The 20,801-nt window shown below is 48.6% G+C and overlaps 1 protein-coding gene across 27 annotated transcripts in view; it reads left to right on the top strand.

The window, feature by feature from the left end:
• DAPK2 (death associated protein kinase 2) overlaps window positions 1-20,596 on the top strand; it is a gene marked incomplete at its 3' end in the record, with an annotated part of 124,831 nt that extends 104,235 nt beyond the window's left edge. For 24 of the 27 annotated variants that reach the window (XM_080676693.1, XM_080676706.1, XM_080676705.1 and 21 more), the window contains 5 exons: window positions 1,164-1,316; window positions 2,376-2,421; window positions 13,985-14,074; window positions 14,195-14,278; window positions 16,907-18,412. In XM_080676693.1, coding sequence (XP_080532819.1) covers window positions 1,164-1,316; window positions 2,376-2,421; window positions 13,985-14,074; window positions 14,195-14,278; window positions 16,907-16,987 — 454 coding nt within the window. Of the gene's footprint in view, window positions 1-1,163; window positions 1,317-2,375; window positions 2,422-3,741; window positions 4,288-13,984; window positions 14,075-14,194; window positions 14,279-16,906 lie in introns of those variants that run through there. The other 3 variants (XM_080676694.1, XM_080676704.1, XM_080676683.1) reach the window with 3 other exon arrangements.
• Between the last annotated feature and the right edge of the window lie 205 nt (window positions 20,597-20,801).

The raw sequence follows: 20,801 nt of genomic DNA on the forward strand, positions 1-20,801 counted from the left end.
GCTTAGGCTTTTATGTATATAGATTTACTCTTCACAACAATTATGTGAGGTGGAGATTTAATTTTCTTCATTTTATAGACAAGAAAACTGTAGATCAGAGAAGTTGAGTAACTTACCTAGGTTGAACCTAAGATTGAAATATCAAATATTTTCCGGTGCGCTATGCTAAGAAAATGGCAATGTGGATGGGGATGATTTTCAAGAGATATTTGACCAACAATACTTTCTGACCAGTTGGATGAGGTGAGAAAATGGAAGGAAGAGTCTGAGGTGACCCTGTGTTTCCAGCTTGGATACATTTGTGAAGTAGCATCATTAATCCAGGCAGGGAGTTCAAGGAGGGAGGTTCAGGCACAGTGACTTCTGGGAAAATGGCACCTCTAGGTAGAGGTTTCCCATAAGCAACTGGCATATGTGTTAGGAGACAATAGATTCAGGACTTGCTATTTAAATGACACCTCCTTCACAAACCTTGCAGGGGAACCTCACACCACCCTCTAGTCCAGCCGTGGGCAAACTACGGCCCGCGGGCCGGATCCGGCTGTTCTATCCGGTTCTCTTGCTCTCCCCTCCGCTCCTTTACTTTGAATTTATATTAGTTCACACAAACACTCCATCCATGCTTTTGTTCCGGCCCTCCGGTCCAGTTTAAGAACCCATTGTGGCCCTCGAGTCAAAAAGTTTGCCCACCCCTGTCTAGTCCCTAATGGCCTGTCTGCTTCCACACCTGTCAGGCTTTGCTCAAATTGCCCCTTTAGCCTAGAAGGCTTTCCGTCACTTTCTCTGATTGCTGACAGCCTCTTCATTCTTCAAGACGCAACTGATGCAAGTGTCAACTCTCCCATGAAGCCTGCACTAGGCCTCACCTCCCTCCTGTGCTCCCACAGTCCTTCTATTATATTCTACTTTGTTCTGCTTCTCTCCCTTCCTCTTTCCAGTCTCCTGAAGATGCAGTTTCTGTCAAGTGCTTAGTCAGAGCTCCATAAAGTGTATTGAATTAGACTCAGTTGAAAAGGCTGCTGACTGGCTGCCCAGAGGGGTCAGGCAGTGTTGCTGGGAGCCTCCCAACCCCATGCAATAGTATGAGTCAGGGTTCCCTGAGTCCATCACCCCCCTATTCATCTACTTTCCTGTAGTCACGTGTTCTCTCTCTCTGTGCTCAGCCTAAGTGGAGCATCCCCCTTCCTGGGAGACACAAAGCAGGAGACACTGGCAAATATCACAGCGGTGAGTTACGACTTTGATGAGGAATTCTTCAGTCAGACCAGTGAGCTGGCCAAGGACTTCATTCGGAAGCTTCTGGTTAAAGAGACACGGTAAGAGGACAGAGAAAGGCACGGGCTTCTCAGGTACTGACCTACACCTGTTGCTCTTCCCCAAGACATGTCAGTCTGTCCCCACTTTGTCACGGGCTGTCATCTGTGCCATTGTGGTCTAATCTGGGCAGGTGCTGAGAAGTGTGGACTGGCATTCATCTTGTTTGCTTAAGTCTTTCTGCTTCTTTTCCTGCTGAAATGCAAATAACTGTACGTGGTGTGTGCACAGTGTGTATCTGTGTGTGAGCAGTGTGTGTGTGTCTGTGTGTGTGTTTGGAAGTCAGCCTGGGTTTCTCCATGTGCAATCTGTCCCAAAAGCACCTATAACTAGAATTTGAAAAGGAAAGCAGCAGGTTTCAAACCAATTCAGGTGGGAGTTGGGAGAAGTGAGCTCAGAGAGGCCAAAAAGTGGGAAAATAGGAGACATAGTAATCCTATCCCTTCTTCAGGACCCAGGGTGAGCTCTGTGGCTGTGGAGTCACAGCAGGAGATGGGCAGGGAATTGTAGGGAGTTAGGTGCTCGGAGCATTGCCTACGTGGGGCAGGAGTAAGGTCTGCAGATTCTACAAGGTCATGTCTTCTTGGTCCTACAGACTTTGGAGAGAGCCAGAGTGCGGTCCTCTATAGTACAGGAGCCTGATTTCTCCAGCTAAGGGCAGTGCTAAGCAGCACCGCACCTGGGTACTGGGAAGGGCAGAGCTGAGAAGGGATCTGGGAGGCAAACAGGAAAACAGAGACCAAAGATTTAACAATAGAAAGTGGGAAGCTCAAAAGAGCACTTACCACTCTCCCATAGTATGGCGTTGGGTCCTTCAACTTTGGAACCAAAGAAGAGGGTTTATGTATTGTCACTCTACAGAGGGGTCTGTCTGGACCATTTTCTATGGAGTGCAGAGAATTCAGCCAGTTCCCCATCCATCTCTGCATTCCCCCATTATTCTGGTTTGATGGCAGTGATCAAAGAATGCCAAAATGGTAGTCTAAGAAGAGTAAGAATGAAGACCTTTGCTCTCAGTTTCTGTCCTCATGGATCACCTCTGTTTCTGGTCCTCATCGCAGGAAACGGCTCACAATCCAAGAGGCTCTCGGACACCCCTGGATCACGGTAAGGGCACAGTGATGTGTTCCAGTGAGCAGGAAGGTCTCCGCTCTGTCGCCAGGGCTGGCTGGGGTGGCTGGATGCAGAGGGCCCTTGAAATACTGACACAGAAGAAAGCCCCAAGGTTCTGGGGACACAGACGAAAGCCCCAAGGTTCTGGGCCTTTTTCAAATAGGTTTATAGGTTTACGTTTTTATTTCATGGGTTCAGGTGACTTATAAAATGCAACCCTCGCAAACCTTGGTTGTAACCCTTTTTCTCTAGGGCCATCTTACAAAGTGTTCTTTGTCGGATGATGTGTCACTCTTGTTCCCAGTTGTAGAGAGAGATTGGTAACAATGAAAAATCTCAGCTTTGTAACCAGGGCTCCTTCTGACTTTTGGGGCTCTGAGTAAAGGAAGACACTAAACCAGTCACGGGCTTCCTCAGGCACCGTGAGACCTCAGGGAATGGGCTCTGAGATAGAGGCCTGGTGGGAAGAGGCAGCCACTCTTTGGGCAATTCCATTCCCTCTGGGGAGGACAGGGGCACAAAGGCGACTCCCTGCCTAACCTGCTTTGTAATTGCGCTTCCAGCTGCTGGTTTTCCAGGGGTTTTGTGGTCTAGTCACAGTAAAGTGCTATGAAAAGCCCTTGGGAGGGTGGGAATCAGGAGATTGGGACTCTGGTCCTACTAGTTCTGTTAACTGATCAGATGTGTACTCCAGGGACACAGTAGGACTTCTAATTCCCTTGAACTATTTGTTAAATGAGAGAGCTGGTGAGGATGATCTGAGGGTACAGAGGCGGGGTAGAGGGCTGGAGTGCTCCAGAAAGGTCAGATTCCTCTGCTCACTGAAGGATGAGGAAGGCCAAGGGCCCTACAGGTTTGGGCTGGGGTCAAGGCGCAGAGCTAGGGAGTCTCTTGGGCTGCCTCCTTGCTCAGCCTGCTGAGTGTTGCAAGGTCCAGGAGGCCAACTGGCCCTGAAGGCAAGAGGCCACTCAGCCTCCCACTGTGAGACCTGGCCTTGCGTGCTCCTGGCCTTGAGTAGATGCCTGCAAAGTGCTGCAGCCTGCCTGTCTGTGTGAGCGCCCCTAAATGCTATGCGCGTGAAGACTCTCTAATGCTGAGGGCCACCCTGCCCTGAAGTGAGCATGCAGGCAGCGCCCCTGTATTCCTCGCCTTATGATGGTCTGTAGGGGTGCTCCTCCCATCCTGGTCCTCCACTTGGCCTGACGCATGCAGTGAATGCCAGAGGCTGCTTGTGTGTCTTCTGCCTCCAGCTCGGACTGCCCTTTGGAGCAGGAGTCAAATTAACTCTGGCTCTTCTGTCTAAACACCCACCAGTCCAAAGGAGAAGTCAGAGCCCCAGAACGGCGGAAAACCGAGCCAACCCAGCTGAAGACCAAGCGCCTGAGAGAGTACACACTCAAATGCCACTCAAGCATGCCTCCCAACAACACCTACATCAACTTTGAGCGCTTTGCTCATGTGATGGAGGATGTGGCTTGGGTAGACCAGGGATGCCATGCCCTGGCAGGGGCCCATGACACCATCCAGGATGATGTGGAAGCTTTGGTTTCCATCTTCAATGAGAAGGAAGCTTGGTACCGAGAGGAGAGTGAGAGTGCCCGGCATGACCTGTCCCAGCTCAGGTACGAGTTCCGCAAAGTGGAGTCCTTGAAGAGGCTCCTGCGAAAAGACATCCAGACCACAGGGTCCAGCCTCGGAAGTATGGCCCGGAGATTGGACCATCTGCAGGTGCAGTTCGAAGCTCTGAGGCAGGAGCTCTCAGCAGACCTACAGTGGGTCCAGGAGCTGGTGGGCAGCTACCAGCTGGAGAGTGGGAGCACAGATGGCCTGTGTTCTGCCGGGATGCCAGTGAACCCCTAGCGGAGCTGCACAGCAGATCAGGCAGCGAAGAAGTCTTGGCCAGCTTGGAGCTCTGAGCACCAGAATCTAGTCAGCAATGCTTCATGGATGGCTTACAGAAGCATGTTCCAACGGCCCTGCTGGGCATCAACTAGAGTCATCCTGCAGGGATGTATGTCTGTAGCATAGACTTCCACCCCCTTCCCAGAATCCAGAACCACAGAGGTACTAGCGAGTTATTCATTCTGCACCTCCTCTCACCAACCTGGTTTTTCGGGATGGGGGATTGGCAGGGCAGCCAAGCTGTTAAAACAAATAAGAATAAATACCCTTCAATGTATCTTTCTCTAGAGGGAGGACAGCTGGCTCTGGGGAAATGCTTGATAACTGATGTGTGATCATGGATTTGTGCACATTTCACTTCCCACCTATATGCCTTGGGGGTTGCAGATCTTGGGTAATATTGAGCTAACCAGGGGTAATAGTAAGTCAGCTTGGTGCTTTCCTGCTTCAGAAGGAGGAATTTTAAATGCACAGAGAAAATATTACTTATCATTTGCATTGACATCACTTACCAAGCACTTATCTCTTTGATCCTTATGTCTTTGATCCCTAAAAGAACTTTGCAAGACAGGAAAGTTGGTGGCATTATTATTGCTGTTACTATTATTTTCATTTATCTGATAAGGAAATTGACTCAAAGAGGGAAAATGATTTACTCAGGCTCATTCATAGCTGGTTGATACAGATGAAACTGAAACTCGAGATGCCTGACTCTAAGATGAGGTATATGGGAAGAAATTGCAAGACTTTGATGTAAATATCCATCTTAATATTAAAGTTTAGACCCCAGTGGTAAAATAAGGAACTTCACATATTCTGCCAGGTATAGATGGAATGCCTCGTACCTTCAGATGATGGAGAAGTATGTCCTAGAGGGTGCGGTCATGACTCCTGTCCAGCCTGAGCCTGTCTGAAGCTCTGCCCACAGAGCAGGAGGAGAGCAGCATCTCAACCTTCTCCAGCTGTCTCCCTCTGGCTAAGGACCTCAACCTTGTGTTGGGAATGAATACCAAATGGGACTTAGCAAGAAGGTTCCTTTTCTTACGTACTTAGGGCATCGGGCCCTGAAAGGTCAGAGAAACTCCATGAGGATTTCTGAAGAGGGTGGACATTAAGACTGGGAAGCACAAGATTCAGTGGTCCCCTCTTGACCCCAAGCTTTGAGCCTACCCCCTGAGGACTGTGTGGTCTTATCACCCTTTTCCCAGAGGAGCACCCATCATCCGGCTCATAGAGACAGAGCTTGAGTGTGGGCCCAGAACTGTTCTAGAAGCTTGGGGGTTGGGGAAAGGATGTATCATTTCCAAGTGTCTTAATACACTCACAACATACCCTTGTCAGAGAAGCAGGGTAAATGCTATTCCCAGTTTGGAGATGAGGAAACAGAGAGGATGTGATTTGCCCAAGGGCATAATTGTGGCAAAAGTGGAGGTATCCCAAGAAGTCTGTTGCCTTTCTGCTTCCACTAACTGCCCCAGGCTTCAGGAGTTTTCTCTCTGCTTCTGAGGCAGGTGATATGCAGATTCAACCATCTACCCATTCTCAATAGTTTCTGAGCACCTATCACCTGCCAGGTTCTTGGTTTGGCACTGGAGATACAAAGCTAAGAGAAAACAGGCATGTTTCTTGCCTTAACAAAGTTTGCAGTCCAGTGAAAGATTCCAACGTTAATCAAGAACATTCTAGAAATGTAGAACTGAAGCTGGGACATACGCTGGGAAGAAGTATGAATTACTGTAAGAGCCTGCAATGGGGGTTTGATCTAGTCGGGGAAGGCATCCATGAGGTGGTGATGCTGAGCTGAGATCAGCTAAGCACACTAAGGAGAAAGAATTGTTCCCTACAGAGCCCTCATGCCATGGCTCTGTGGTGGGAGGGGCATGGGAGGCTGAAATTACATAGATAGAAAGAAAGCTGGAGGGGACAGAATAAGAGGATTGTGTAGATATGACTGGAGAGGATGCAGGACCAGCAAGGCTTTGCCATATCAAAGAGCTCTGCCTTTATCCCAAGAGTCATGGGGAGCCATGATGGATGCCAGGCTAGTCAGTGGCCTGAAGTGCTGGGGGGAAATGCCTAGTGAGCAGCACAGATGGGAAGTGGTTTAGGATGAGACATGAGATTTTGATCTCATGAAACCATTTCTTCAAAAGTCTACCTCTTTTTCTATTAGCATGATGGATCATTTCAAATATATATAATGTTGTAACAAACTCTTTTCATCAAATAGAAGAAACTGTATTTCCATCAAATATAAGACACATATTTTATGTACCAAAAATAAGAAAGATAAAAAGCCCAAGATGGGAAGTCCAATAGGAGACCCGCCCCCCCCCCCAAAAAAAAAAAATAAATAAACATACACACACACACACAAAGAGGAACACCTGTACTAAGAGGGTAAGAGATAAGGCCACCATGAGAAAGGAAAAGCAATAGAACATGAGTTCCAACCTTGATACTTGAGGCGGGATGAAAAACCCTCCTCTAAGAATAGGAATTCCGGGTGGTGGTCCTCATGCTTTGTGAATTTGCACAATCAGTGTGATCCAAAAAAACCTCAAGCAGGTACTCTAGGTCAGACAGCCTGAGGCTGGTGGCCCCGACAGCTGGCGGCCCCGATGGCTGGCAGAAGCAGCGTGAACACCTGCCTTCACTTTAGACCGACAGTTATGATATGATGCCATTGATGGGGAGACAAGTCCTGATTTCAGAGATTCAAAAATGTGCATCTTGGAATCAATAGAAGATGGCAAAGCTGTTCCTATGCCCTGCCTGGGAGAATGGGGACAAATGACACATCTATCATCTCTCCAAGGATGCCTTGTCCCAGGATGTGATGTTCTCATTTGGCATATGACACTGTTCCTTAAAGGGTCCTTTGGCCATGTCAACAGACCTTGATCTCACATGGCCAGGTTTCCTAAGGAAAGGAAGCCCCGATTGAGCAACTCATGGGAAACTTTCTTGCGGACATCGAAATAAAATGCAATAAAAGAGTAAGACATTGATGATGATTTGAATTAGGGAGACTGGGAAGAGGGAGGGATAAGGGGTTATTTTAGAATATGGCAGCAGCCACAGGCTCTCCATGCAGGGAAGTCCTCAGAGGTGAACCACCAGATGTCCTTACAGCATTTTACAGGGCAGGACTTGTCTGAAGGTAACCCAGCTGGTCAGAACCATAGGAGGTTTTCCTCACAGGAGTGGAATTGTCCTCTTTATGTTCAACTCCAGTCATTGGCAACGATTTGTCACTTAGACACTTTATAAACAGATCCTTTTCTGTACTAAGAACTTCCGAAGACAAATAGCGGTGAACTGAGAAATGCCCCCCAAGTGTTTCAGGGAAATCAGAGAAGACTGTAACCTTCCCCGCCACTTGGCCAGTCCAACATGCATCACCCTTTGGCTTTAGAACCCAAGGAGACCCAGCCAGGGGGCCCGCTGAACTTCTCCCCACACACCCACAGCTGGAATTTTAGCAATGGGGTCAAGGGCAGGGTGGGGCTGACGGTCCCTAGGTATCCGGATGTCTCTGACACTGGTACTTAGAGGGAGAAAGGCCTGGGGCACTGCTCTGTGGGCAGACCCCTCTGCCGTCAGAGTTTTCATTCACTAGGCTGTTAATGAAAGGTCGGCTGCTGTGCTCTGTGCAAATGCCATCCTGGACTCTTGGGGGTGGGGAGGGTGAGTGTGTGACATCTTCCTGAATAACAGCTCCCAGGGAAGCTGGAGTCGGCTCCTGGGGAAGGCGGCAGCCTGAACCTGCTCTGAGAGGCATGCACATGGCACACAAAGGGGGGGTTACCACTGATTCTGCGATGCAGGTGGCTGGCCTTGAAGGGGTGTGAGGAATAATAATGACAGGAGAAGCCAGAGTCTCCTCCATGCACCTGCTCCCAGCACTGTCCACGCTCCCCTACAGGTGATTATGGACATGGAGGCTTCCCACCTCACTCCATCACATGGTGCAGTCGGCCCCTTGGGAGGTGGCTTTGTGCCCAGATACCATCCCTGCTGCAAATGTCTACGGAACTGAATGGCCTTTTCTCCTTTGTCTGTGAAACTCTTGGCCTGTGGAGAAGGCTCTGCTCTGGAGCAAAGACCCAGCAGTGGGCATATTTGAGGAGCAGAAGGGGCCAGTTTCAGTGGAACAAACACTGATTGTGCTCGGCTCTGAAGGGAGGTGACAGATAAGGACAAGACAACTCCTGAATAAAAGATTCCATTTCTGGGATAAACGGGCACCTACCCAAGAGATGGGACAGGCCGTGGTGAGTGATAAAATAGAGGTACCCAATATTCCAGAAAACAGGAGAGAGGTGAATTCTGATTGAGAAAAGTTGAGAGGGGAGGCCAAGGGCAGAAACATTCTCAACACCCTCCCCACCCCCACCCCAAACTGTAGCCTTGGAGAAGCAGCTGAATAGAATTTGGAGGGGTGGGGATAAACCCAGATTGGGGCCAGGAACCTGGACTGGGAAGTGGGGATTAAAGAGAAGATTACAGAGATTAAAAAGAGAGTTTTTGTTTTTAACTTTTTGTTATGGAAATTTTTCAAAACCTGCAAAAAATATTGAGAATGGTATAGTAAATTCTATGTACCTACCGTATTACCCAGCTTCAACAGTGAGCAAGTTGTGGCCAGTTCTGTCTCATTCATCTCCACCATTACTTTTTCTGGAGTATTTTAAAAGAAAATTCAGACTTACTTAACTCACAAATTCTTCAGCTTGAATCTCTGATAAGGACTTTTCCTATTAATATTACTACTGTGTCATTATCACATCTGACAAAATCAGGATGAATTCCTTAATATCATCTGGATACACATTCCATACTCATGTCCCCACTTTTCTCAAGGATGATCTGTTATCGTTGGTTTGTTCAAATCAGGATCCAAACAGCGTCCACACGTGGCATTTGGTTGTTGTGTCTCTCCAGTCGCCTGTCTTCTGTGTACAGAATGGGGAGCTTTGGAAGCTCTTCCTGGGGATGGAAAATGGCTCAGAAGACTGAAGGCCCTGGAGAGTGGATTAAAAATGAGAGTTTCCATGCTGAGACTTAACTGGGAAAAGTGAGACCAGATCAGGCAAAGAAAAGGGCATTCTTGCCTCTTTCCATTGCCTTTGTTTGATGTAGGGACAACCTGCAGGGACACATCATTTCTGCAGCTCTCCCTACCTATTTATATGGAGGCAGAGACTCAGGCACCTCTTAGCTTCACACGCCGCTCCTTTCAGGAGGTGAGTCTAGGCAGTCTAGGCTTCAGCCAGGAAACCAGCCAGCAAAAGGCAGAGGTGGAGGGGCTGCCTATAGAGAGATCGGCGAAGGGGAGGGGGTGGGGAGTGGGTAGAGTAACAGACCTGGGCAAGAGAGGGAAGTGGGCATTCAGGTGTCCCTGGTTTTCAGTGGAGGATGGGGCTGGAGAAAGGGCACAGAGGGAGGTTTGAAAACTTGCAATCTGTTCGCAGTTTCTAGAGGAGGCCTGGTATTTAAAGAAAAATCTTCTGGAGTGCCTCTTCTGAAAAGCCAGGGTTCTTTTTTATACCTGGGGGATGGCTGCTGCTTCATCTCCCTGCTCTGTGGATGAGGGTGCTGGGCTTTTTCAAAGGCATTTGCATCTGCAAAACAAAACCTGACTTCGGCCACAGCATTCTGTCTTCTTGCCTCCCTGACATTTTTCTGAGACACAAAACATGCTCCTAGGAGCCTGGTCAAAATTGCCCAGACTCTCTGGTATCCCGAGGGACTACAGGCCAGAGGAAGGCGGGCACTGTCTGTTTGCAGAGAGATGGGGGTGGGGGTCAGGCAGAACATAGCTCCACCCCACCTCATACTCTCAATTTATTAGAAGTTTTCATGCCACCTTCTGGGAACAGATTTCACCGCAGAATTTACATCTCTGATTTTTAAGGCTTAGATGAGAGTGTCAGCATTTGGTGAGCTCTCTTAGCAACCAAGGAGGCCATTGATTAGGAAAGGCCAGGCTGATAGATTTATAGTCCCGGTGGCCTCCTCAGAGTTCATGCTGTTTTGTGTAGCAAATAGACAGGGCCCTAGAAGGAATTGCATCACCTCCCATGAATGGCCTCTGTGAGTGATCCCACCTGATATTTTAGTTGGGCCTCTCTGCTGTCGCTGGCACTGCTAGACCAGTTGGAAGATGGGATTCTCATAAACGTGACTCCCCTAGCCTGCATGTTGACCTTCCAGCCATGGGGTTTAGGCATCTCTCTCCTGGCAGTGGTGCCAATCAGTAAGTGGGTAGACTCTTCCCGCCTCATCAAAATCTCCAAATGGAGTGCAAGTGTCCCCTGCAAGGGTTCGGCCCAAAGGTGAATTGCAGGCATCAGTGAAGTTAGAGGTAGAAATGTTCTGTGGATTGGGGAGGCAGGAAATCACATTGGACAGGAGACGCTAGTTGCTGGGACGTGCAGGAGAGGGGAACTAACAAAAAAAACCCCTACACAATTGCAGGATAAAATGACAGTGACACATGCTGGGAAAAAGTAGGGCACAGGCACAGTGAGTTGTGTGGAGCAGCTGGGTGCTATTTTATACAAGACTAGAGGCCCGGTGCACAAAATTCATGCACGGGGGGGGGGGGTGGTTGTCTCTCAGCTCGGCCTGCACCCTCTTGCAGTCCAGGACCCCTCGCTCCTTACCACCCATCTGCTCGCTGCTCCTTACCACTTGGTTCGCTGCTCCTTAGCGCTGCCACAGAGGCAGGAGAGGCTTCCGCCACTGCCCGCTGCACTCGCCAGCTGTGTGCCCAGCTTCTGGCTGAGCGGTGCTCCCCCTGTGGGAGTGCACTAACCACGAGGGGGCAGCTCCTGCGTTGAGCATCTGCCCCCTGGTGGTCAGTGTGCATCATAGTGACCAGGCATTCTGGTCATTCTGCTGTAACGGTTGCTTAGGCTTTTATTATGTAGATGATCAAGGAAGGCCTCTCCGAGGAGGTGACATTTAAGCAAGGACCAGAACAAAGTGACAAAGTGAATATGAAGGAGCAAGGGTAAAACTCTGAGATGCTGAGTTCCTGGACTAGCAAGCAGACCTGTGTGATGGGGAGCCACAGCGATAGGAAAGAGAGAGGGAGGAAATCAGGTTGGAGAAGGACCCAGGTGGTTCAGGCCTTGGGGGTCTTGGTGAACATGTTGAGTTCCATTAAGAGTGCCAGGAAGCTGCTGGAAGGCTTTGATACCAGGAATGGGCAGGCTCTGCTCTCTTTTGAGTCTCCCTTCCAGGTGAGTCCTCGGCCCAGGGCTGGGCTTACAGGTGTGGCAGAGGAGATGAAGGCAATTAAGGAAGGAGTGGGAGAGCTGGCCCGATGCTCCCCTCGGTGCCCTATGCTCTTCTCTTCCCTCTCCATCTTTCTTTCTCCTCCCCCTCCCTTCTGTCCTCCTGCGCTCTTTGATCTAAACCACTATGTTCCAATTTGGGGCGGGGGAGGGGGGGTGACTTACCCTAGCTCTCTCTCACGTGTTAAGGTTGTGTACACTCTCCTCTCTGCCCCCCATCCCCCCCTGCCCCCCACAGAACTCTGCTGACTCTCAGGCAGAGCTGTGGGGAGTCATGGTGTTATGACACCTTGTCATGGTGTCATGGCTGCTGACCCAGGTGCCTGGTCTCTCATTGGCAGGAGTGAGCAGGTCCTAAGTCCTAGGTTTTATTCCAGTTGGTCTCTTCAACAGCTCAGGGAAACAATTTCAACATACCACTGGTCAGCACCCATTGTTGAATGCTCTGAGTGGGAAGGAGGTGGGGCCAGGAACATTGACAAACACATGAAGAAAATTCTGTGCCCTCAGGTTGTTTTCCACTAGTGGGACTGAGATGGGTGATATATGTAATAAGGGCTCTCACGTGTGTGAGTGACATTGTTTCTTGGAAGTTGTCTTAAAGGAGGTCACATTTGAATTGGGCTTTGAAACAAACACACAGAGGCCTTCCAGGACGATGGGGGTTGGGTGGACTTGGAAGATGTTAAGTCCAGGGCAGTGTGGGCCAGCAGTGTGCACCGGCTTCCCCTGGAGCCTAGCACCATGATGGAAACTAAACAAGTGTGGTTAAGAGTAAGACCAGCACTCAGGAACCAATGAGCTGCCTCGCCCCACATTCACTGAGGTGTCAAATGAGGCGTTGCTGTGTGGAGGCCGTCAGAGCAGAGAGAGAAGTAGAGCTGGACTTTATGGACCATCCTGGGCAGTTCATTTCTTGAGGTCCCAGCATCCTTTGAGAATTGGTGAAAGCTATTGACTCTCCTCAGAAGAAATGTGTATCTGTGCATAAATTCTAAATTGTTTAATTGGGATATAATTCACATTTTATAAACTTATCTTTTAAAAGTATACAATTCAGTGGTTTTTAGTATATTCACAGATTGTGCAGCAATCATCACTGTATAATTCCAGAGCCTTTTATTAATACCCTTTAGTAGTCAGTCCCCATTCTTCCCTCTCTGCACCCCCTGGCAACTAATCTATCGTCTGTCTCCATGGGTTTGCCTCTTCTGCACATATAATGCAAATAGAATTATACAATATGTAGCCTTTTGCTTCTGCCTTTTTTCACTTACAATGTTTTCAAGGTTCATTCATGTGCATCATGGATCACTACTTCATTCCTTTTCATGAGTAATATTCCATTGTGTGGATAGACCATATTTTGTCTGTCCATCATCAGTTAACGTACATTTCAGTTGTTTCTACTTTTTGGCTGTTATGAATGATGCTGCTGTGAACATTCACCTTCAAGTTTACACACTAAAATTTATAAACCATTTCAGAAGGTTCATAGAACCCCCAAAAGCCATCTCTTGGTCTCAGAAATCCTTGTTTTATTTACAGAAGGGGGGAATTAAGAGGGAATGAACTCATCAAATTGTATACATTAAATATGTTCATCTTCTTGGTAAAAATAAAGCAATTTTTAAAATAAAATAAATTTTAAAAAGAGGGGTTGGAGAAGGCAGGAAGGCTATCAATAATTTATTTCTATTTATTGAGCATCTCTAGGTTAAACACTTTACATACCCACATTCATTCAATCCTAAACAACCCTGATATACAATGTTACTTGTTATCCCCATGTTACAGATGAGAAAATTGAGGCTCAGAAAAGTCATCCAGGCTTCTTGGAAAAGCCAGGATTTAAGCTGAGCCTTGACTATCAGGCCATGAAAGGCAACTACACATTCCGTTTCCTCTTGACCTCCATCAAAGCCCCTATTTCCTTCCATTTATTTTTAAATGGAGTACAATGTCGTTTGCCAACAAGGCATCCGTTTGCTAAAGCCCATCAGGCCCAGTGCACAGTGGGCATCTTAGACTACCGTACAATGACCCTTCCCAAAAGTGATTTGTGATCGAAAGCCCTGCCTCCCTCTCTTCTTGCGGAAGCTCAGCCTCTGCCCTGCCAGCATGTGCATCTGGCTGTGGTAATAATAGCTCAGGGGCACCAAGGGCATCTCCTGAACAGCTGAGACACCTGTAAACGTTGTCCTCTGTGTGATATCCCTCCGCATGCGCTGCCCGGCAGAGGGTGCCAGGGTCAGGCTAAGGATGGCGTGTGGTTGGGGATTCTGTGGAGAGGGGTGGCTGCTGCCCAAAGCTCAGCATCAGCTGCCATGCTCTGCTTTGTCTCCCAGCCCGTGGACAACCAGCAAGCCCTGGTGCGCAGGGAGTCCGTGGTCAACCTGGAGAACTTCAAGAAGCAGTATGTCCGCAGACGGTGGAAGGTGTGTCAGGGCTTAGGGGTGGGGGGCTGTGGGTGCAGGGGACCCAGGTGGGTTCCTGGTTCCCTCCAGGGTCTCTGTGCACATTCTCACCTGGCACTTCCTCTTCTCTCCCTCCCTCAGCTCTCTTTCAGCATTGTCTCCCTGTGTAACCACCTTACCCGCTCCCTGATGAAGAAGGTGCACCTGAGGCCAGATGACAGCCTGGTAAATAAATCCAGTGCCTTCTTCTGGGGTGGAACTCGGGGGTGGCCTGGAGCCCGGGAATGAAGGGGAGCAGTTGGGTCTTAACTGTTTCCAGCCAGTTCTGCTGGTCTGCCTTCCTCTGCACTGTGATTAGTGGAGGCCTGGTGTTCAGAGGGACCACCTAGATGGTGCCAGGAGAAGCATAGCCCTGGAGGATCTCAATCCTCTCCTGGTGGGCCTTTAAAGGCACAGCTGCTGCTGCTTCACTGCCCAGCTTTTCCCTGAGGACAGGTAGCCTGTCGGGACTTGAGGACTTTGGATAATGAGACTACCACTGGCAATCCAAAATGTATTCCTGGCAATCCAAAGATCTGCTGCAGAATGGCGCTTTATATTCATGTTTCAATTGTTCTCTTTCTGTGTGGCTCTAGATGAGCATCAATAATAATAATTAGATATCTTATATTTGATTAGCTTGTTACCATTTTGTGTACATTTAAATCGAGGGACTTATAATACACTGATCAAGAGTGCGGCCTCTGGAGCCAGACTGCCAAGATTCACATCTGCCACTTAATAGCTGTGTGACTTTGAGGAAATTACTTAACCTCTCTGTGCCAAAATGTTATCATTGGTAAAATGGGGTTAACAATAGTTCCCATCCCATAGGGCAGTCATAGGGATTAAATGATGACATATTCTTAGAACCTGACACTCCAAGTGCTCAATACACGTTAGCGGTTATTGTTGTTTAAAATACTCCTGTAGACTTTACAATGCGGTGCCAGTGCTTCCGAATGCAGTGTCAGTATTTCAGCTGTTAGAAGTTCCCTGGACAGAAGCTCCTCACTGCTCGCTGAGGGCCCCAGGAGTGTCTGGGGTGGCACAGGTCAGGACAGAAGGTGACTTCTGCTCAGGACAGGGCTGGAAGGCAGCTGCCTGAGACAGATGGGCAGTCAGCCCTGAGCAGCCTTAGGACACAGCACTCGGGCTGAATCCCAGGACCCGGCACAGCCCCTGTGTTCCTCCCTCCCCCCCACCCCCACATCCTGGGGTCCTCTTTCTTCAGACTCAACTCTTGTTGATTCTTGCTCTTGCTCAGTACTTGAGGATTTATGGCTCCAGAGAACTGAAACAAGTATGTGGCTTTGACGAAGCTATGTCCCTTCCCTGGTCGCTTTCCTCATCTGCTATAAAAGGAATTGGACTCCCTCCCTCTGAAAATCCCTGTTAATGACAGGCAGACTTTCCCCCAGCTTACTTTTTTATTGTCTGGCTCTGACACACACTAAAAAGTTGCTATTCAGCGGAGCTTGAGTTATTTTTATTGTTATAGCCAGGCTTGGTCCAGGATGTATTTGGCTAAAGTTGATCTTGACCTTGGATTTCCAAGTGGCTGAGACCAGGGGAAGGGGAGAAGACCCTGGGAAGGCATAAGTGGACAGCAGGCATGCCTTCCAGCTGCATTGCCCTGATATAATGCAGGCCGCGGGGAGAGAGGACCAGAGAGTATTAAAAAGACCATCAATTTCTATCCTAAGACTTGTCCTTGTATAAGCATTTTAAAAAGTCCTCTTTTTACTCGAATGCTCAGCACCATTAGCACAATGGCTCACCCTGCAAGTGCAAAAGGTTGGGTCCTAGACATCCATTACAAAGTTTCCCAAAGGGACTTTCCTTAAAAAAAAAAAAAAAAAATAGGTCATTTTGCTTAGGAAGCATTAAAATCGAACATCTTACAGCAGGTTTTTTTAAATATATATTTTATTGATATTTTACAGAGAGGAAGGGAGAGGGATAGAGAGGTAGAAACATCGATGAGAGAGAAACATCGATCAGCTGCCTCCTGCACACCTCCCACTGGGGATGTGCCCGCAACCAAGGTACATGCCCTTGACCGGAATCGAACCCAGAACCCTTCAGTCCGCAGGCTGACGCTCTATCCACTGAGCCAAACCGGTTTCGGCACAGCAGATTTTTTTTATAACTTGCTTAAGTCTTTCTGAATTAGTACTTCTTTTAGTAATTTTAATAATTCAGTAGATCAGTGTGGCCTGAAGGAAAAAGGCACTGTGACCTCCAGGGCCTCAGCTTTGGTTTAGCCATGGAATGTACTTGAATCTTTTCCTCTCTCATAAAAATGGAGCACAAAAGCTATTTCCCTGGAAAAACCACATTGCAAGGCTCGCTCAAGGTGCAGCCTAAGCCAGTGGCGGAAGAAGGGGGATAGAGTGGTCACTGTCAGGGGTTGGGGAGGTCCTGGTGGCTCCCTTCTTCCCCCTTCTCTCTAGTCTGAGCTCAGGAGACCTATCAGACCACAGACCATGTATCCAAGTGGTCTTGGTCATGTGGCAGCCACCAGATATAATTTTCATTATTGTAATTTGGCTTCTCCTGGCACCTGTTTCCCCCTAGACACGAGGGTGCCTGTTTTCCTTCCTCCTGGCGTTTGATCTGGCCTCACTTCAAGTCCTTCCCCACCCTATCCGCCCCGTGCCCAGTCTCTGGACAGAACAACAACCTTCCTCTCAACATCCACCTCTCTGGCTTGCAATCCCCTGGCCCAGGTGTACCAGGCCAGTTGCGTGGCACAACCCCATTCCTGACATCTCATGACCCTCTGGCCCTGGGCCTCTTTTTTTCTTCCAGAGGAATTGTGAGAGTGACACAGAGGAGGACATCGCCAAGAGGAAAGCCCTCCACCCCCGGAGGAGGAGCAGTACCTCCTAACTGATCCGGCTCTCAGTGGCCGCCAGGGAGGCCCAGGCCCAGTGGGGCCCCCGTCTGTGCAGACTCTTGGTCCTGTTTGTCTCCAGCACCCAGGCATTCTGCATTTCTGAACATGTTGCAAGAGAGATGGGCCTGCAGGATTCAGAAGAGTTTGCAGGGGATCCAGGAGACTCTGGGAGCTGTGGCTTTTCCTACGGAGGAGGTGCCAGCATTCCCAAAGCTCTTATTCTCCATAAAATGGGCTCTCACCCATCGGCCAACTTCAGAACGTGGGGTGCAGGTGTGGACTTAAGAAAACAATGTAAATGAACATTGTCATCAGTGGTAAAGGTCAGATTCAGGCAGTTTTCCTCACAGGATGAGGGAGTTCAGAACCAGCCTGGTCAAAAATTACACCAGGAGGACAGAGGCCTCCCCCATGGGGACAAGCCAAATGAGTGAAGTGAATCTTCAGGCGTGAGGGACCAATCCTGTGACCTCCTAGAACCCACATGGAGTCAGCACATCAGGCCGACCAATATATCAGACCTTCTAAAGCAGCCCATTGCCAGCCCACTGTATTGTAATTTTTTTTCATTTTTATTAAACTTCTGGTTTATCTGATGCTTGGCTTCTGTTAGGTCTCTCTCCATCTGATTTTCTTTAGCTTAGGTGCCTGTGACTCTGGGGGAGCACCCAGGGTTAGGGTGCGCTGAGTGGACAGTGCCTCAGAAGGTCATACTGAACCACCTCCTCTGGACTCTAAGGCACCTACCTTCTATATCCTTCCCTAAATCAGATGTGGCATGTAATGCCTGTACTGTCTCTACTACTATCACCATCATCCCTGATGGTATGGGCTGAGTTGTGTCTCCCGACCCCTGTACCACAGAATATGACAATATTTGGCCACAGGGTCTTTAAAGAAGTCAGCAAGTTAAAATGAGGCCAGTGGGCCCTGATTCCAATAGGACTGGTGTCTTTATAAGAGGAGGAGAAGGGAGACCATGTGAAGACACAGGGAAAGGCAGCCGTCTACAAGCCAAGGAGAGAGGCCTCAGAAGAGACCAATCCTGCCAGTACCTCCATCTGAGACTTCTGGCCTCCAGAACCGTGAGGAATACATTTCCATTGTTTAAGCCACCAGTCTGTGGTATTTATTAAAACAGCCCCAAAAAACAAATGCACCTGCCAACTATGGCCAAGATAGGGGCAGGGGACTTTTTAAAGATGTGGATGGAGCCCAGCCAGCATGGCTCAGTGGTTGAGCATTGAAATATGAACCAGGAGGTTACAGTTCGATTCCTGGTCAGGGCACATGGCCAGGTTGAGGGCTAGATCCCCAGTGGGGGACATGTAGGAGGCAGCCAATCAATGATTCTCACTCATCATTGATGTTTCTATCCCCCTCTCCTTTCCTCTCTGAAATGAATAAAAATATATTTTAAATAAATAAATGAAGATGTGAGTGGAGAAGGATAAAGAAGAACCCACAGGGAGAAAGGAGAGGGAAGAGAGGTGGATTACCTGGATCCTGGAGTGAATATGGTAAAGGAAGGAACCTTAATGGACATAGATATCTGGGCCATGCTTTCCAGAAACCCAAGAGAAGACCCTTGGAAACCAGAAATCAAAAAGGTCAGGGTGAGGCCCTGAAACTGAGAGAGTACCTGTGAAGAGGTGGAAAGAAAGGGAAAGTTTTGGAAGGTGAGTGGGGAAAAGTGAGCCAGGAAGGAGAGAGGGGGGAAAGTGAAAAGGGCCTAAGGCAGCCTTTTCCTTTGTCTGCAAGTTTTAAGCCCCTCATGTGAGAGAGTGGATCAAGCTGCCTTCATCCAAGTGGATGGATTCTGAGCAAAAGAGCCCCACAGGAACAGAAGGGCCATCCAGTTCTGGAAAAGCTTATAGGTAGAAATGGAGTGGGCCTGCAGGCTGTGGCAGAAAGCTGTGAGTTGACCTGTAGTTCTCAGGCAGAGCCAGCCCTGGGTCTCGTTGCAGCCTCTCAGCCGAGGCTGAGAACTGTGTTCAGGGCCCCTGGGCCAGTGAGGGGCTCTTGGCTGTGGCTGGTCACATAGACCCGCAAGGAATGCTCTAGAATGGGAGCTTATGGGTGCTCTTAGGAAGTCAAGTGTGGTGGTGGGTAGGCACTGCCCTCCTGCTAGGAAGGCAAGAGTGAATGGCTTTGACAATCCCAGTCTGAGTTTTTAATCATAACCATGGGGTTAGCCTTTTAGATCTTGACCCAATATTTTACTGACAAGGAAGCTGAAGCCTAGAGAGAGGAAACAACTAGGTCTATGACACACACAGCAAATTTTTGAAAACATCTGATGAACGCCCAGACTTCCTGACTCCTGATTCTATGCTCCTTGCTTCAGTGTGATAAACTGTGGAAATGGATGGAGCATTCACTTTGCCTCATTTTAAACAAGTTCTCATCTATCCCTTACTGTTCCGTGCCTCATCCTTCATTCCTGGGAAAGAGAGGAATAGCCACACTTGCTGTTGTCCATCTTCTCACAGTAAAGGACACTGCCCCCAGGTAGGGGTATCTCAGCAGACAACATCCATGGGCTGCGAGTCTGTCATTGAACCAACATGTACCTGGCACTGTTCTAGATGTAGAGTGAGGACGACGAATAGGAATGGGCCCCGCCCTAAAGGGGTCCACATTCTGTAAGTCCTGGGCATCCAGACTCCGTCCTGACCACAGACTGCCCCTCCTCTTCCTCCTCTCATCCGGGTCATTTAAAGCCCTATTGACCAAGTCCCCTCAGCTCAGCTCTCTGGTGTTTGACGGCATCAGCTGGGTTTTCCAGAATCTCTTGGGAAGCATAGGGCCAAGCAGTGGGCAGAGGGAGGCCTTTGAGGATGCACATCTCCAAGGATGCCTTTGAATCCCAGCAGCCAAGCCAGGTGCCCACTCCCATACAGGCTCAGTCCTCGTGGCCTCGCCACTGGCAGATGGTTGGTACCCTCCAGGCGTGAAGAGGGGTGGGGCAGCTGGCCCAGGGGAGCAGTGTGTTGGGTTGACTCCGAAGAGGACAATTGACCAGCTGACACTTCGAGCTGAATAGTGTGCTCAGAGGCATATGGAACATTCCCAGTGACGAAAGCTGTGTCTGGTTAAAAGGCAAGTCTCTAAAGAGGTCTGAGGGTGTTCTGCCCCAGAGTGTTTGCCTGTGTGTTTCCAGGATGCTGCATTAATATTTCACAAATGCGCATATAAATATTTTAATGCACTTCGTTTTAATATCAATTTCACTGACTTTCCTGACTCCAGATCTTAGATGGCATTTGCCTTTTCCACTCACATACTCATTTGCTGAAAACCTTATTTTGGAAGCAAACGAAAGCCATGCTGTAGGAGGCAAACCACAAAATCTCTAAAAAAGATAAAATAAAAATTAAGTGCTGTGCCCTAACCGGTTTAGCTCAATGGATAGAGCATTGGCCTGCGGACTGAAAGGTCCCAGGTTTGATTCCGGTCAAGGGCATGTACCTTGGTTGTGGGCACATTCCAGTAGGAGGTGTGCAGGAGGCAGCTGATTGATGTTTTTCTCTCATTGATGTTTCTAACTCTCTATCCCTCTCCCTTCCTCTCTGTAAAAAAATCAATAAAAAATATTTTTTAAAAAATTAAGCGCTGTGCTCTACAAAGTAGGTACATGTGAAAAGAGCTACAATGAAAACTGGGATTTCACAGGGAATTTTACCTGGCACAGATTATAGAACTTTCTTTCCATCTGGTTCCCAGCTTGATGTCATCCTGACATTGTTCTGTTCACCATTGCTGCCCCCACCCCCCAAAGAATGTCTGCCTTGGTGGTCTGCTGAA

This window comes from Plecotus auritus (genome assembly GCF_963455305.1).
Source record: "Plecotus auritus genome assembly, chromosome: 1".
NCBI classification, from domain to species: domain Eukaryota; kingdom Metazoa; phylum Chordata; class Mammalia; order Chiroptera; family Vespertilionidae; genus Plecotus; species Plecotus auritus.